At 40.7% G+C, this 17,750-nt stretch overlaps 1 protein-coding gene across 1 annotated transcript; it reads right to left on the bottom strand.

The window, feature by feature from the left end:
• Positions 1-5,049: 5,049 nt before the first annotated feature.
• Positions 5,050-17,707, bottom strand: LOC309657400 (keratinocyte-associated transmembrane protein 2). Its single transcript, XM_082454802.1, has 3 exons — positions 17,524-17,707; positions 8,071-8,597; positions 5,050-6,548 (listed from the first exon to the last, which is right to left on the bottom strand). Exons 1-3 carry the CDS (start codon positions 17,660-17,662, stop codon positions 6,417-6,419), a joined length of 798 nt encoding a protein of 265 aa, XP_082310928.1. The 5' UTR covers positions 17,663-17,707; the 3' UTR covers positions 5,050-6,416.
• Positions 17,708-17,750: the final 43 nt, after the last annotated feature.

The following is a 17,750-nucleotide window of genomic DNA, read 5'->3' as shown; positions in this document are numbered from 1 at the left end:
GCAACTAGAGAAAGCCCTCGCACAGCAACGAAGACCCAACACAGCCATAAATAAATAAATAATTAATTAATTTAAAAAAAAAAAAAAAGACACCATTAAGACAGTGCTAAGGCAAGCCAGACACAAAGTAAGAGAAATGATGTCGCATATACAACCAACTAAGGGCTCATATCCAGAACAGAGAACTCCCACAAAACAGTAAGAAAAAGACACTCCAATAGAAACATAGGTGAGAGACTTGAAAAAGAACTTCACAAAAGAGATATTCAAATGCCTGCTAAACATATGAAAAAATGATCAATATGATTAATCATTAAGGAACTGCAAAGTCAAACCACAATAATAGCACAATGAGATATCCACCAGACTAGCTAAAATTAAGAACACTAACCAATGCTAAGTGTTAGCAAGAATGTAGAGCAACAGGAACTCTCACACCCTGCTAGAAGAAGGAGTGTACATTGGTTCAATCAACTTGAGAAAATTGTTTGACATTAGCTATTCAAGTTGAATGTATGCATCCAGCAATTCAACTCCTAGGTATATACCCAGCAGAAATGCAAACACTCCTGCAAGCAACAAAAAATGTGTATATAAACGTGTATATGTACAAGAATGTTCCTAATAGTATCATCCATAATAGTTTGAAACTGGAAATAACTCAAATGTCCATCAACAGTAGACTAGATAAATATATTGCAGTATATTTTTACAATAGAATACCATTCAGCAATGAAAGTGAATAAACTACGGCTACATGCTGAACTAAGATGAATCTCACCATCATAATGTAGAATGAAAGAAGCTAGTCACGAAAGAATATACACAATGCATACTGTATGATTCAATTTATATGAAAGTCCAAAACTTACTAAATTGTAGTGTTTAGGAATATATATTTACATGGCAAATCTAAAAAGAAAAGCAAGGTAGTGATTGCCATGAAGGTCAAAACAATAACTCCCTACGGAGGGAGGGGGATGATTGGGAAAAGGAGCGTGGGATGTTGGCAAAATTCTATTTCTCTGCTTGGACAATAGCTACATAAGCATTTGCTCTTTAATAATTTGTTAAGCTGTATATTTGTTTGATGCATTTTCTTATAGTGTGTTATGTTATATTCATAATAAAAGCAATTTTTAAAGGAAGAAAACGAGAATATACCTAAATGTTTAGGGCCTAAGGGGACAGGAGCTTTGGATAATCTTTCTTCTTTTGTGTAGCTGTCTCATTTTCTATAATAACAGACAATTTGTGATTAAAAAAGAAAAAAAACAGGGAGTCTGGAGTCAGACCTTACCTTAATTCAAACTCCAGCTCTCTCTTATCAGCTCTATGACATCAGGCAAGTCACTTGTGTGCTTGTTTCCTTATCTGTGAAATGGGGATAATAATAGTAACTACCTTATTTGGCCAGTGTGCACACACGGAAGAGTGAGTAGCTGATCCATGGGAAGCCCTCACTGTTAGTTGCTATTGTAATAAGTCTAAATTACCTTGACCATGAAGAAACAAAGGTGAGGGAATTCCCTGGCAGTCCAGTAGTTGGGACTCTGTGCTTTCACTGCCATGGGCCGGGGTTCAATCCCTGGTCAGGGAACTAATATCCCACAAGCCAAGCAGCGTGGTCAAAAATTTTTTTTAAAAAAAGGTGCAGTCTGGTATTTGGCGTATAACATTCATCACACTTCACTGTGACTGCTTAATTCCTTTTCTTCTCTGCCTGACAGAGGGCACCATGGGGACAGAGACAGTGTCTGCCTTAACCTACTGGCACCCCCAGCTCACAGCACAGAGCCGGAGTGAAAGGAGCCCAGGTGTTTGGCTTTCAGTGCGATGCTGTGGTAATGGCAGAAGGTAGACACCTGAGGGTGAACCTCGGCTCCCAAGCCCTGCCTCCGTCCTTGCATACCTCCCAACCCTCACCCCCGGCAGAGCTGCAGGCTCCCTTAGCTCAGGCACACTGAGGAGCCTAAAAGCAACCCTCCCTGGGGTCCTGGGTCTCACTGCCTTTAGACAAAGTTCTTGGGAACAGCCCAGGGCATAATGGGAAGGACCCTTTGGCCTTGCTTCAGGGAAAGGATGAGGATGGGAAGAGGGAATGGGGTTGGGAGGCTCCAAGGAAGCCCCATCTGTTCCCTAGCAGGCTGTACAAGCCTGGATGACAGGGTATAAGCCCAGCTCTGACAAGCTGCATGGTTCCAGGGAGCCCCAGGGGAGCTGGGCAGTCAGTCCCAGGACTGTGGGCAGCTTCTAGCAGCTCCTTCGGGCTCTCACTCCTTGGTGGGCCCAAGGCTCAAGCTGGCTCTTCTGTCGTCAGTGATATGTTGGAAACTCCTCCCCGTACACAAAGTCCTTTCACAAACATAAATCCATTTTTTCTTCCTGACAAACCCGGAAGCTAACCAGTTGCCCATTTTATAAGGTAGGAGGCTAATGCAAACACAGAGCTCAGACCAAAGTCATCCAGCCTTGACCTCATCCCACACTCCTCCTTCCCCTCCATTTCTCCCCAGGTCTGGCTTCCTAGAAGAGCAGGTAGGTGCAATGTGGGCCAGGACGTCCTTAGCCTCAGCAAAGCCCAGGGACGTTCAAGTTAGCCCTGGAGATCCCGGACCCTTCCTCACTCCCAGGGGATCAGGAAATGTGTTTGGCCTCTCCCTGGAGGCTGCAAAATGGCATGTGAGGGACTCTGAGTCTTGAGGTCAGGCCTAGGGTGGGAATCCAACCCAGAACTGTCTGACACAGGGCCCACCAGAGCTCTAACCCACTGCAAGGCACTGCCTCCTTTGGAAGGGTCTCGGGAGTGCTGTCCAATCCACATTCTGAAGGGTAGCCTGGGAGAGAAGCACAAAGGGCCTTATTAGAAGGGCATGCAGGAAGTAAAGGATTCCCAGAACACGGCATCTCTAGGTTTCCCAGCAGAGAAATGAGGGAGTTTTGGGGTTTTGAGAGAAAGATCCATAGGGTTTCAGAGCAGAAATACTAGTGTGTTAGGTAGAGAAAGGCTTCCTAAGAAGCAAGGGCTTTTAAATCTGAAACCTCATCAATAGTGGCAGAGGGGTCTGGGACTCCTTAGGAGGGAGCTGGAAGAGAGGTGGATAAAAGCTGGGGTAAAAGCTGCTGCTTATGGGTCCAAATTCAGGCTCCCTGGAGTCACTTCAGCAGCCTAGACAGCAGGTCACCACCACACAGGGCTCTTGAGAGGGGAGTCGGAAATGGCCCCAGCTCCATTTCCACAATCTATCCTAGCAACTTCCCCTCCTCAAGTAAGTAAATGTCAAGTAAGTAAAACGACAGGTGAACAGAATCTAGCTACAGACTGACCTCAAACCTCAGGACAGCCCCATTTTCAGCTCCCTTGGAAGACGTCTGGCCCTCACAAGATATTTTTAACCTCTTGAATTTCTGCTGGGAAGTTCCCACACCGTTTTCAGCTTACTGCTGAAAAGAAGGCAAACTGTTGCACCACCAGATAGGACTGAGAGAGGGCAAAAGGCGAAATACAAAAGGCAAAGTCAGCCAGAGAGGTAAAGAGAGAGAACCAGAACACTTTAGCAGCTGTGCCTGCAGTAACCTTCTCCATGCCTTCACCTTCATAGGCAGCAGCTGCTTTGACCAGAACCTGGGATTTGAATGAAGAGGTGATATCTCACACAATTAATGTGGGCTTTAGCCTCATGTAGGAATGTGGATATTCAGATAAAGCTCACACACTACATCTTGGTTCTCCCCCACTGCCTGCAGTGCTAGGTCCCAGATGTTAGTAGTATTAGACCGTATGCCAACTACATGAGCCAGTGCAGGGCCTGTTTTCTTCTCATCTAATTTCGCAAGTATGTCATCGAATGATTTCAAGGGGCCTAGCAGGTGTTATGCAGTGCTGAGTAAGGGGCTAGAGATGAGTAAGGGCCAGTCTCAGTTCTCAAGCTCACACTCTGTGGAGCAAACCATAGCGAGGGCCGCCTCCTGCACACATTCTACTAAAGAGCTTGCACTCACCCTCTTGAGTTCACATCTAAAATCAAAACCCCAGTCAAGACATGCTTGCCTGCACAAATTCTAAATGTCTGTTTCTGTCTGCCTCACAACTTCCAACACATTCTTTTCCAGATAAGATACAGACACAGAAACTAAAGTGTTTTCTATTTTGCCGTTAGTACCAACATTTGGTGCAGTGCTCCTGGCCTCTCCAGAAACCGACACTGAAAGAAGGCAACAGACAATACCACATGTAAGTAGGATATATTAGTGCTGTAAGACTCAAATGTGGGTCTTATCTGTGCCATTCAATCCTGTTTACGCCTTTGCCTCATTTAACCCAACAAACCAATTCCAGTACAGAAATGTTCACCACAATATTATTTCTGAACCAAAAATTGGAAACCATCTAAACATTCAAGAGGAAAATAGCTAAATAAATTATGTAGCTATTAAATGTTTTTAAAGAATATTAATGATAGGATCTGTTAGGTAAAAAGCAAGATACAAAACGCTATAGAGGTCAAATTCATTTAAAAATTGTTAACATACACATATGTGTGAATTATATACACATTTATAGACCAGTGGCTTGGGTGCCTCTGTAAGACACTGGCAGCATTTTAAATCAACGTACAGTCTGATGCTCCAAAAGTCAGAGGCTACTTGATTGCAGCACTGGGACATGGGTAGCAAAGACTGCCATCAGGAAGCAGCCAAGAACACCAGATCCACTAAGGGGGATGATCCTCCAGGATCGGGGGGCTTCAACAGGGAGACAACAGGGAAGCTAGGATGCTAGAAGTGCACATTGATTTAGCTGCTTTACTTTTCTTTGCAATCCTACTTTGCTACAGTTTTCAATAAACTTCAGTACATAACAGTAAACTAGACCTAAAGTAAGATCTAGAAATGTACGTGGAATTCATAGAAGCACAGTCCTATTGCTAAAAGGAATAAAAGCAAGCTAATCAGCTTACCTTCCTCCCAGACACAGCACTACCCATCTGTCACGACCCAAATGAAGGACACCATGCCATCATTAAAATGAAACACATTATAAAATCATGGATTTATATCTTTGCCATTTATTTTTTAAAATCTTATTCAAAATATTAAATAATACAATTTCAGATATGAAAAAAATTACTGCAATAAATCAGTTCAGGTGTATTTCCACTCTGCTTCCCTTCCTTATTATAACAGTAAATTGTCCACCCGAGAGCAACAATGGACTGCCCTGCCTCTTCCATCTCTACACAAACCGCATGCCCACTGGCTCATCCGGGCTTTGTGAGTGGTGTTTAACATATATTAGGGGTTATGTTTTCCAAAAAGTTGTCGTGACACTTGTAAGAAGTCAACCAGGTTTCAAATCACATATTTACATATTGATCAACTCCTTATGATAGAAAGATAGGCTAAAATTAAATACAGTAAATAATTTCCAGTTTCTATTAAAAAAGAACAAGAAAACAAAACAAATACAGGGGGAGAAAGAGTCAGCGTACACATATATCCTTCATGTATACAAACAACTTCATTCAGGTATAATTTTAATTTGAAAGACTTAGATACAATATTATTTAAGTGACATGGCCCCCAAAATTTATTCAAACTTACTATAAAAAAATAAACAAGTGAACAAATATGGTATAATTTTAAACTCTGCCCCTAGCTTGAAAGCTTGGAGAAACCCATACTACAATCAGTTGCTAAGTAAAAGCAATTACTCACGTATTTAAAATTTTATGACAATTTCTACCTCTAAATTTAATTCAGTAATTCAAACCAAAAAATGCTCTCTATAACATTTTATTTATGTCCACTGCAAACTGCAGAGTCTCTACTGCCAGAATTTCTAGACAAATTTATTAATGTGTTACTTAAAATTGTGGTCAGAATGAGCAATAATAAATTATGTATAAGTTATCCAAAAATATCCAAAGCAATTTTCCTGGAAGAAAAAAAATCTTACTTATATATAAAGCATTATTACATACATCCTTACATACAAAGATACAGTTTGACAGCACAAAGAAATGTGTGCTTAAGAAACAGTATTTGGATGGCAGAAAGAGAATCTGAGTCAGCAGTATCAGATGTGTTAGAATTTAATTGTAAGTTTGGGATCTTTTAAAAGTAGCATTACTAACACTTCCAGAAAAAGCACAATAAAGAAATCTAAAACAATAAAAACAGGTAATGCTTAGCTCCACATTTTGGACACCTGATTGATTTCAACTCTAAAAATGTAGATAAAAAAATTATATACTCCTTGTTCATGATACTTAACTTCCAAAGCACCAAGGCAAAATAAAGAGAGGCCCACCTCTCATTTAAGTACTAACTGCCAATGGTGAACATCTGCACAATATCATATAAAAAGTCAAGCAAATAAAATTACGTAATAAGCAAACGCAAATCACAGTGCTTTAAAATATATAATCATTGGTAATCTTCAGAGAAGGCATTGCCTCATTAACATTCTGGTCTAGACGATGATATTCCACTGTTTTGGAACAAAGACCATCACGCCATTTCCTGCTTTGAACCAGAAGGAAAATCTGGAATAAAGCAAAATAAATCAGATATGCAAAAAAGAAAATAGAGAACATGCTAAAAGTTTTTTATAACAAGTGAAGTATCTCTCTCTTAGGTTCCCAAATACAAAAGTAAAATGTCAACAAAAGGGCTACTTTGTTTTCCATCTTGTAAACAAGGTGAGAGTGCTTTTTAAATTTTAATGTACATAGGAATGCCTATTAAAGACTGATTCCTGGCCTCTCTCTTCAGAGATGAGTTAGCAGATTGCAGTGGAGTCCAGGAACCTACCTGTTTAACAAGTCCCTTAGGTATTTATAATAGAGATGGTCCAACACTAAACACTGGAATAAAATATCACTGGCATTCAAAATTTTGTCCATCTACAAATATTTACAGAGCTAGTGATAGACCACTAAACCACAAATAACCAAAGGGTTTGTTTGCTTGTTTTCTAAGTCAAAACAACAAGCAAAATATTAGAATCACTGATTCTCAAAGCTGGAAGGCATTGTGAAATTCTCTGGTCCAGTTCTATCATTTCGCAAGTGAGAAAAAGGTCCCAAAGGGGAAGGTGGCTGCCAGGAATGACAAAGCAAGGTACAACAAAGTCAAGACTGAGATTTCCTGGCCAATAAGTATTAAAAAGGGCATTGTGCTTGATCTCCCTTTAAATGTTTAAAAAGCTTAACTATTTAGCTCTGGGACTACACAGTGCCCAGATGAACCCTCACACTAAATTATCCATCCAGTCCTATTTATGCCTCCTCTGCCTCATGTAGTCCAACACACCAATTCCAGTACAGCAGTGTTCATCACAATATTATTTCTGAACCAAAAATTGAAAACTATCTAAATACTCAGCAGGAAAATAGCCAAATAAATTATGTAGCTATTAAATCATGTTTTTAAAGATTATTAATGATATGAAAAATGCTCATGATTTGTTAGGTAAAAGGCAAGATACAAAACTCTATATGAAATAATCAAATTCATTTAAAAATTAACATACACATATATGTCTGAACTATACACACATTTACAGACCAGAAATATACCAAAATATTAATAATGCTCAGCTTTGGGTAGTAGCTTATATTTTCTTTTCTACACTTTTCTGTGTCCCTAAAAAAGACATGTAATATTTTAACAACCAGGGAAAAAAGTTATCAAAATATCATTAAGTTCAGTGCTTAATAAATTAGAAGTCCTAAATTAACAATCTCTCTCCACAAGTACTCCCAATGAAGTAGCAATGCTAAGTTAAGATACAAAACCTTTTTTTAAAAAAATCACTGGGCTTTGGTTTTGCTCAATAAAAATATTTTGGCTTCTTTTTTTAGAAGCACATGTAGTAAAGCATTCTGTCTTTCATTTGTTAAAATACACCACACATTTATAAACTGACATGAGACATCTTGATATTTTACCATCAATTGAAACCTGACCAAAAAAGAAAAAACTCTGAATCAGCAAAAGTATTAATAAGAAATATGACTGAGATGATAGAGGGCAACTAGAGGGGGTGAAAAATCCCAAACTTACCTTCCTTTTGTTGTGATATGTAATATAAACAACAGCAATACAAAAAGCAAAAATAATAAGATGGAAAAAGAAATGGCTATCTTCTTCTTCTATATTTGAGGGTGGGGTCTTAAAAGGTCTCACTGACTGTTCAATTTCCATATAGCTCCTGTTTTCTTCCAAGGCCTCATTGGACTCATCGTCCCGGGGGCTGGTGGTCCAGTCGTAGTCTGGTTCTCCATAATCTCCATTGTCCAGAGTGTCTTTGGCAGTGGACGGAGAACTATTCAGTGTGAGAAGATCCTCCTCCTCTATGCTAGGATCTTCATTGTTATCAGCTTCCTCTTGGGACAGAGAAGTAGTAGGCGAGGGATGAGGGGACAGAGACGCCACTCCACTTTTTTCTGTACTAGTTGTGGGAGGGAGAGTGGTGCTGATTTGGGAAATAGAAGGTTTGGTTTGGTTTTCATTTGTTAAAGCATTCGTATTTGGAGAAGAAACATGTGTCTTGAGTACAGTCTGGCTCAGCGAATCAGCCTGTGATAGAGCTAAAATAAGTAAATAGAGAACATTAAACTGAAATCTTCAAATTTATCTCCACCAAGCTAGAAGCACATATACCTAAATTTTTCACTAAGCTAGGATCAGCCACCTGTCTTTCTGTTCTGGGGTTGGGGTAGAGTCTGGGTACTGAAGTCAAACCTCTGTGAAATGAAAACAGAGGGTACAAGCTTTGTGTGAACTTTGCCACTGTGACCTAAAGTTAAACCCCTCTCTATTCTTTCTTTTCTTTTTCTTACAGTGGCAGGCTATGTAATGCAGTAGGTCTCTTATGCTGCTTAAGTTGTTACCATCTGGCAAGGCAATTGTTATCTGATGAATATTTCATTTTTTATTTCAATTTATTTCTTTTTAATTTTTTCATTTTTTCATTTTTTTATTTCATTTTAAATTCAATGCCCAAAACTGAGATATACATGTAATGCTGTCAGCAATTATACTGTATTTTCCTAGTCCGTTCACCCTTCTACTCCCTTAGTAGACCATTCACATTTTCCTCTGTCCTCAAACTTCTAACACCTTCTCTGTTGTCCTCATTTTTAAAGGCTAACATCACTTCCTAACTTCTCTGAGAAAAATGAAGCCATCAGAAGAGAACTTCCATGTACTACCAGAACTCTAGGCTCATAAGTCCAACTGCCTCCCTGACATCTCCTCTTAGACGTCTGTCATTCAAATTAACATGTTCAAAATGAATTCTGACTTTGACTTCCAGGAAGATGGAGTAGATGTATTTTTCCCTATTCTGCCCACTAAAAACAAATTAAAACCCTGCATATTACATATAAAATAACATAAGACGACTCTGAAAGGTGGAAAGAATAAGGCAGAGTGTTTAGAGACCTCAGGACATGAGAAACAACCCAGTGGTGACTTTTCTGGATTTTCTTTTTACCTGACGTATTCCAGACTTGAGCTGAAGAGCCCAGCAACCTGGAAACACCAGGGGTATGGACAAAAAGGGCCACCCAAAAAGCCTGCTCTCTCTTGCCAGGAGATCAGGAGAGAGGCAGCCTAGCAAGAAAGAAAACTTCTAGACAGTGACTGCTCTACTCCAAGCAAACAACACAGAAAAAGCTGTGGCTCCACTCACACCTACACCAGCAAAGACCGAGTGGGGAGCCTAGATTTCCACCCTCACCAAGCTGTAATGAGGTGCCCTTTCCCCTCCACAATAGAATGATGTCAGAGGAGGCCTAGTGAACAGTCAAGACTTTAACCATGGTCTAGCAGTAATGAGGCCACCCCCAACAATATTTCAGTGCAGACCATGAGGGGAGCCAAAACTCCCACCCCTGCCCAGAACTAACAGGACCACCACCACCCTTCAGGTGTCAACACAGATCAAGCGGAGACCCTAGATTTCTAGCTCTACCTGCCAGTAATGTGCACCAATCCCCACCTCCCCTGCCAGAGCAATGTCATAAAAAGCCAACTAAAAGAGAAAGTTTAAGACCAGAGTCTTGACAACACAAAGTACCACAATTTACCGCATACAAAACACATAATTTGAATAGCCCTTTAACTATTAAGGAAACTGAATTTTTAATTTTAAAACTCCCCAAAATCAAATCTCCTGGCCTAGATGGTTTCACTGGAGAATTCTACCAAATGTTTAATGAAGAATTAACACCAATTCTACACAATCTCTTCCAGAGACTTGCAGAGGAGGGAACACTTCACAATTCATTTTATGAAGCTAATATTATTATCCTGATACCAAAACCAAAGCCACTACAGAATAAGAAAATTACAGACTGATATCTTTCATGAACAGAAATGCAAAAATCCTTAACAAAATATTAGCAAATAGAAATCAACTTTAGGACTTCCCTGGTGGTGCAGTGGTTAAGAATCCACCTACCAATGCAGGGGACATGGGTTGGAGCCCTGGCCCGGGAAGACCCCACATGCCGCGGAGCAACTAAGCCCGTGCGCCACAACTACTGAGCCCGCGCACCTAGAGCCCGTGCTCCGCAACAAGAGAAGGCACCACAATGAGAAGCCCGCGCACCACAACAAAGAGTAGCCCCACTCACCGCAACTAGAGAAAGCCCGCGTGCAACAACAAAGACCCAATGCAGCCGAAAATAAATAAATGAATAAATTTTTTAAAAAAAGAAATCAACTTTAACATAAAGTTCCCTGGTGGCCTAGTGGTTAGGATCCCGGGTTTTCGCTGCCATGGCCCAAGTTCAATCCATGGACGGGTAACTGAGATCCCACAAGCCACGCAGTGCAGCCAAAAAAAAAAAAAAACAACAACAACAAAGAAATCAGCAATATATGAAAAGAATGATACTCCATGATCACTAAGGTTTATTCCAGGGATGCAAGACTGGCTCAATACTCAAAAATCAATGTAATCCACCATATTAACAAGCTAAACGAACCTCAGCCTAAGTCTCACACCTTTTACAAAAATTAACTAAAAATGTATCACAAATTTCAACGTAAAACTACACAGATTTTTTTTAAAAGACTTAGGACAAAATCTTCAGAATCTAGGACTAGGCAACAAATTCTTTGACCTGATACCAAAAATACATAAAAGGAAAAATTCATAAATTGAATTCCATCAAAAAATTTTTTTAATTTATTTATTTATTTTTGGCTGCGTTGGGTCTTCGTTGCTGCGCATGGGCTTTCTCTAGTTGTGGCAAGTGGGGGCTACTCTTCGTTGCAGTATGCAGGCTTCTCATTGCGGTGGTCTCTCTTGTTGTGGAGCACGGGCTCTAGGCACACAGGCTTCAGTAGTTGTGGCACGCAGGCTCAGTAGTTGTGGCTCGCGGGCTCTAGAGCACAGGCTCAGTAGTTGTGGCGCACGGGCTTAGTTGCTCCGTGGCATGTGGGGTCTTCCCAGACCAGGGCTCGAACCCGTGTCCCCTGCATTTGCAAGCAGATTCTTAACCACTGCGCCACCAGGGAAGCCCAATTCCATCAAAATTTAAAAACTTTTTTCAGTGAAAGACCTTCCTGTGAGGATGAAAAGACAAGCTACAAAGTGGGAGAAATATTTGTAAGCCACATACCCAACAAAGGCCTAGTATCTAGAATACATAATGTGAAAAAGTAAACAATCCAATTAGAACATGGGCAAAAGACATAGAGACATTTCACCAAAAAGAATATACAGATGGCAAATAAGCACATGAAAAGATGTTAACCATTAGGGAAATGCAAATTAAAACCTCAATGAGAGGGCTTCCCTGGTGGCACAGTGGTTAAGAATCCACCTGCCAATGCAGGGGACACGGGTTCGATCCCTGGTCCGGGAAGATCCCACATGCCGCGGAGCAACTAAGCCCGTGCGCCACAACTACTGAGCCTGTGCTCTAGAGCCCGTGAGCCACAACTACTGAGCCCACGTCCCACAACTACTGAAGCCTGTGCACCTACAGCCTGTGCTCCACAACAAGAGAAGCCACGACAATGAGAAGCCCATGCACCTCAACGAAGAGTAGCCCCCGCTCACCCCAACTAGAGAAAGCCTGCACACAGCAACGAAGACCCAACACAGCCAAAAATTAATTAATTAATTAATTTTTTTAAAAAAACCTCAATGAGATATCACTGCACACCTATCAGAATGGCTAAAATAAAAAATAATGACAATGCCAAATGTTGGCAAGGATGCAGAGAAACAAGATCACTCATATGTTGCTGCTGGTAATGTAAAATAGGACGACCATTCCAGAAAACAGCTTGGCAGTTTCTTAAAAAACTAAATGTGCAACTACCATATGACCCAGCAGTTACAGTCCTGGGCATTTATCCCAGAGAAATGAAAACTTATGTTCACATAAAATTCTGTTCATAAATGTTTATAGCAGCCTTATTCATAATAGCCAAAAACTGGAAACAACCCAGATGTCCTTCAATGGATGAATGGTTAAACAAAGTGTAGTACATCCATACCATGGAATATTACTCAGCAATTAAAAGGAACAAACTATAGACAAATGAAACAACTTAGAAGACTCTCCCGAGAATTATGCTAGGTGAAAAAAGCCAATCCCAAAAAGTTACATACCATATGATCCCATATATCACATTCATAAAATGATAATATTATAGAAATAAAAAAGATTAGTGGTTGCCAGGATTTCAGGAGGGAGTAGGGATAGGAAGAAAGTGAGGGTGACTATAAAAGAGCAACAGGAAAGATCCTTATGGTGATGGAAATGCTCTGTATCTTGATTGTATCGATATCAGTATCCTGGTTGTGATTTTGTACTACAGTTCTGCAGGATGTTATCACTGGGAAAAACTGGGTGAAGGGTACACAGAATTTCTGTATTTTATTTCTTACAACTGCAAGTGAATCTACAATTATTTCAGAATGAAAAGGTTAAAGAAATGCATTTTTACTCCCCACTCCAAAAAGAAAAAACAAACAAACAAAAACAAAAACTTGTTCTATCTATAGTCTCCCTCTCAGTTAACGGCAACTCCATTTTTCTGTTACTCAAGCCAAAAGCCTTGGAGTCATTATTTTAACACCCCACATCCAATCTGTTTCTCTGCCTTCAAAATATATGCAGAATTTGAAGAGTTTTCACCCCTCCATTGCTACTGCCTAGCCGAAGCCACCACAATCTCACCTGGATTATTATGGTAGTCTTCTAAATGATCTGTCTGCTTCTACCTTAACCCCTAGTGTCCACTCTCAACATAACAGCCAGAGTCATCCTGTAAAAACTTAACTTAGATGACGTTACTCCTCTGCTTAAAACCATCTAGTAGCTCTCCATTTCTCTCAAGAGTGAAATTCAAAGTCTTTATAATAGCCTATAAGATCCTATATGATATGGTCCCCATTATCTCAATGCTGTTATCTCCTACTAATCTTCCTAACTATTCTATCCCCACTGCCTACTTAACAGATAGCAAGCATTCAATAAATATTTATTGAAAATGCTCAACTCTCACCACAAATCCTACACTGCTTCCCAAGTAGCGTTTTTGCACCTACTACACCCTCTGAAAAGCCTTTCTCATAGTTCTCAGCCAGGTAAAACCCCACCACTCTTCTAAGGATATCTCCAACATCACCCTATTTGTTGTTGTAACTCCAATACCTAGCACCAAGTAGGAGCAGAGTTAATAAATACTGTTCAAGGAGTAAAAATGTGGAAGTTGGGACTTCCCTAGCGGTCAGTGGTTAAGACTCGGCGCTTCCACTGCAGAGGTCAAGGGTTCGATCCCTAGTTGGGGAACTAAGATACCACATGCCGTGAAACGCAGCAAAAAAAAAAAAACAAACACGTGGATGTTATATACAAGAAAACAAACTAGGACTTCATCTGAAACATTTGATGTAAATTAGATCAACCTCCTGGACTGCCACTCCTTCAAATGAAAGAGGCTGATCCAGTCAGCTATAAAGAGTATTCAGAACAAAGTGATAACTCTGACTTTATGGATTTAATTGTTTGAGTTTTTATATATATATATATATATATATATATATATATATATATATAACTTTAGACTTCTAAATATTGATGTATGTTCCATTTCTACCCTTTCCTATTTGATATTACCTCTCTAGTTAAAACTTAACACTTTAAAAATTAAAATTTTTTAATTTAATTCTCTCCTACTGGTACCTTTTTAAAAACTGCCTTAAAATAAACTATATCAATATTTCTCAAACAAGAATGCAGAAGACCCTGAGAATTCATTCACACACTGAATTCTGGGAAACAATGCCTTAAAAATTAAATACATTACACATTAAATAAATTTAGGCAACATCTAGGAGCAATATGATGGTCAATGTAGAAAGTAGGCACTTTTGAAATGGCATGGCAAGACTAGGTCATACGGTGAGCATCCAGTGATCCAAAATAACACTTACATTAATTTTTTTAAACTTTATCAAAACAAAAACATCTGTAAAAAATCTTACAGATTGCCAAGAATACACCCAAGCACTGAAATTTTAAGAAACCTAATATGGAACAAGTTTAAATAAATCTGATATGGAAACTTTCTAACTTCCTATGCTTACTTGAAGTTTGGAATGCAATATAGTCTAGCTAGACTTTAATTTTCTTATTACAAGAGTAATTACTTTGAAATCACTTTACCATAAGGCACACTTACAAAGAACATTTATATTACCCAAAGCTTTACACATGCTACACTGTACTACAATGGAGCTGCTTCCCTATTAAAAGCATACACGTCAGTTTTCATTTAAGTTATTTTCAGTAGGGAATAATCTGATTTTAAAATTGATATATACAAAAACTTAATAAAAGAAAACCATTCCCTGAAATGTCCCAGTATAGTTGGAGCAATGTTTATGGGGCCCTAACAAATAAAAAAAGACAAGAGGACACCTTAATACTCCACACTCACCCTCGCTTACCCACACATCAGAAAATTTTCAACCATCTCTTAAGAGAAAAAGTTGTTTTTGAAACTACAGTTACCAGCTACATATTCCCCAAACTGTATATCTTAAGCACTCCAGCAAGAAATATAAATGCTTAAATGTCAGTTTTTTCTTAGACGATTAAATGACCAAAACAACCATGCTACTTAAGTACTTTAGGAACAGGAGTATCTGCATCAACCAGAGAAATCCTCATTATATTTTACTAACGATGAAAGGGCCTTGGGAAAATGGGCCACAGTCCTTTCCCACAGACTTACAAACACTTCTGGGAGGGTGGTCCAGGTGCCCTGCCCTCACTGCTGCTGGGGAAACCCAAGTAAGTAACCGCAGCACTGTAGTACAGGAATGTATGGCTAGACAGCCCCTGTTGGCAAATAAATGAACACTATCCCATTCATACTGTTTTTCATCTGAACTCAAACAAGATTTAGGCAGAAAAAGCAGGATCGTGTCTTGGCCTGACATAAAAAAGGGACTACTAAACAAGATACTGCTTAATCATTATAAATTCTTACTAGTGGATTTGTTTCCCCTAAGTCTCAGGCCCTGGTCTACAGGTTTCCTCTTTTCTCAATAAAGCCTTCAATACCTTGATTCACAATGTAACATTTCTAAGAAAAGGAATACTTAATCGTGCAGCACTATTTACAATAGCCAAGATATGGAAACAACCTAAGCGCCCATGGATCAATGAATGGATAAAGAAGTTGTGGTACACATACACAGTGGATTATCATTCAGCCACAAAAGAGAATGGAATCTTGCCATTTGCAACAACATGGATGGATCTTGAGGGCATTATGCTACGTGAAATACGTCAGTCAGAGAAAGACAGATATATGGTTTCATTTACATGTGGAATCTAAAAACCAAAACAAAACAAATAAAAACAAATAAAAAAGCTAAACTCATAAATACAGAGAACAAAATGGTGGTTGGAGGGAACGGGGGCAGGGTGGAGGTGAAGGCAATCAAAAGGTACAAACTTCCACTTATAAAATAAATAAGTCATGGGGATGCAATGTACAGCACGGTGACTATAGTTAATAATACTGTACTGCATATCTGAAAGTTGCTAAGAGAGTAAATCTGACAAGTTCTCATTATAAGAAAAAAATGTTAACTATGTGTGGTGATGGATGGTAACTAGACTTATGTGTGATCACAGTGTATGCAAACATCAAATCATTACGCTGTACACCTGAAACTAATATGTCAATTATACCGCAATAAAAAATAAATAAATAAATACTTAAATCCTACAGATCCATTAAAATGAAGCAGGGGGGGGACCATGTTTACAAAGAATCTCCCTTGTCCCAGAACTCTTCTTCTCCTCCCAAGCCCCTCAGGAGTCCAACGCCCCAGCATTCTGGCTCTTTACCAAGCCCCAGAACCTCCCAGTCCTCACAGATGCACCAATACTCAAAGACAGCTCTTTTCCTTTCACTTTCGCTCTCCAAGTTATTCCACCGGCTCAGTCCGGTCAGTGCCCCTACCCACCTTCGTCTTTACCGCTGATCTCACCCGGTCTGGAAAGGCCCCGCCTTCCCTTGGCCCAGCTAGACCCCTGGGCACCCGCACCTGACCTTGGGACTCTCTCTAGACACCACAGCTCCTACTCTCGGCTGTCTCCTCAGCACCTGTCCCCTCTGTGCTCTCTTCTAGACCCTCCTAACTCCCATCTCTGTAAAGAAAAAAAAGAAAAAAAAACGTTGCATGCCATTCCAGTTCTACAAGAGTCAAGCTATTAGCCACTGCAGTTGCCCACCTACAGTGGATCTGAGGGGAACTCAGGATGGAGAAAAACAGGATGAAGTATTCTGTTTTGGATACACGGGTCCTAGACAAGTAAGATGCATACCTAAGGAAGAATTTCAATAACCCCAGAATCTTGCGTCTTCCCATACAAAGTACTAAAATTATGAACTTCAGATGTCTGTTCTTTATGATGAGCAGTAATCTTCTGATGTTTGACTACATGTTTTTTTCCCAGCAAAAAATTCATGCATTAACCTGGCTCCTGCCTCACCTCTTCGAACAATTTCTCAGAACTGAGAAACTGGCTCCCCCCGCTACAGCCTTCAGTAAGACACTGAATAAACTCACAGTTCTTACAGTTGTGCGTTTTTGTTTTTGTTTGTAATCGACACCTCCAAGGAATCTTGGAGACCGCATCACCGCCATTCTCTGTGGCAACCCATTCTACAAGACTCTCTAGACACCACCACCACTCCTCCCTCCCCGCCCATCTACACGCTCGCTGCCTGGGTCCCTGCAGCTCTCAACCCCACTTCTCAGGCCTCTTGGAGACCCCACCTCCACAGACCCCTTCAGACAGCCTACTCTCCCTCGTCGGGGCTGTAGAGACCCTGCCCCTCTAGACATCGCCACCTGCTCCGGACACTCGGAAGCGCCCGTTCCCTGGCCGGGCCCGTCTTGGCGTTCCGCGCCCGGGCTCTCCCGGTCTTCCCGCGACCTCCCTACCGCCGCGCCCCACTTACCACTGGACATGGTGGCGGACGCGACCAGAAGCGCCAGGACCAGCAGCAGCGCCAGCCCTCCGGGGACCTGGATGGCCGGCCTGGGCCGCAGTTTCGCTTGCTGGTCTCCCCTCATCCTCCTCAGGGCGGCGGCGGCCATAACGGTGTCGGCTGCGAGCCTGCGCGGTTGCTAGGGTCTACGTCATGACGTCAGACGCTGCGTATGGCATCGCGGCCGTAGGCGTTTA

The sequence above is a fragment of the Balaenoptera physalus genome (genome assembly GCF_965194825.1).
Source record: "Balaenoptera physalus genome assembly, chromosome: 3".
NCBI lineage: Eukaryota > Metazoa > Chordata > Mammalia > Artiodactyla > Balaenopteridae > Balaenoptera > Balaenoptera physalus.
The sequence above is the reverse complement of the archived record's forward strand: the minus strand, read 5'-3'. Positions and strand labels throughout refer to the sequence as shown.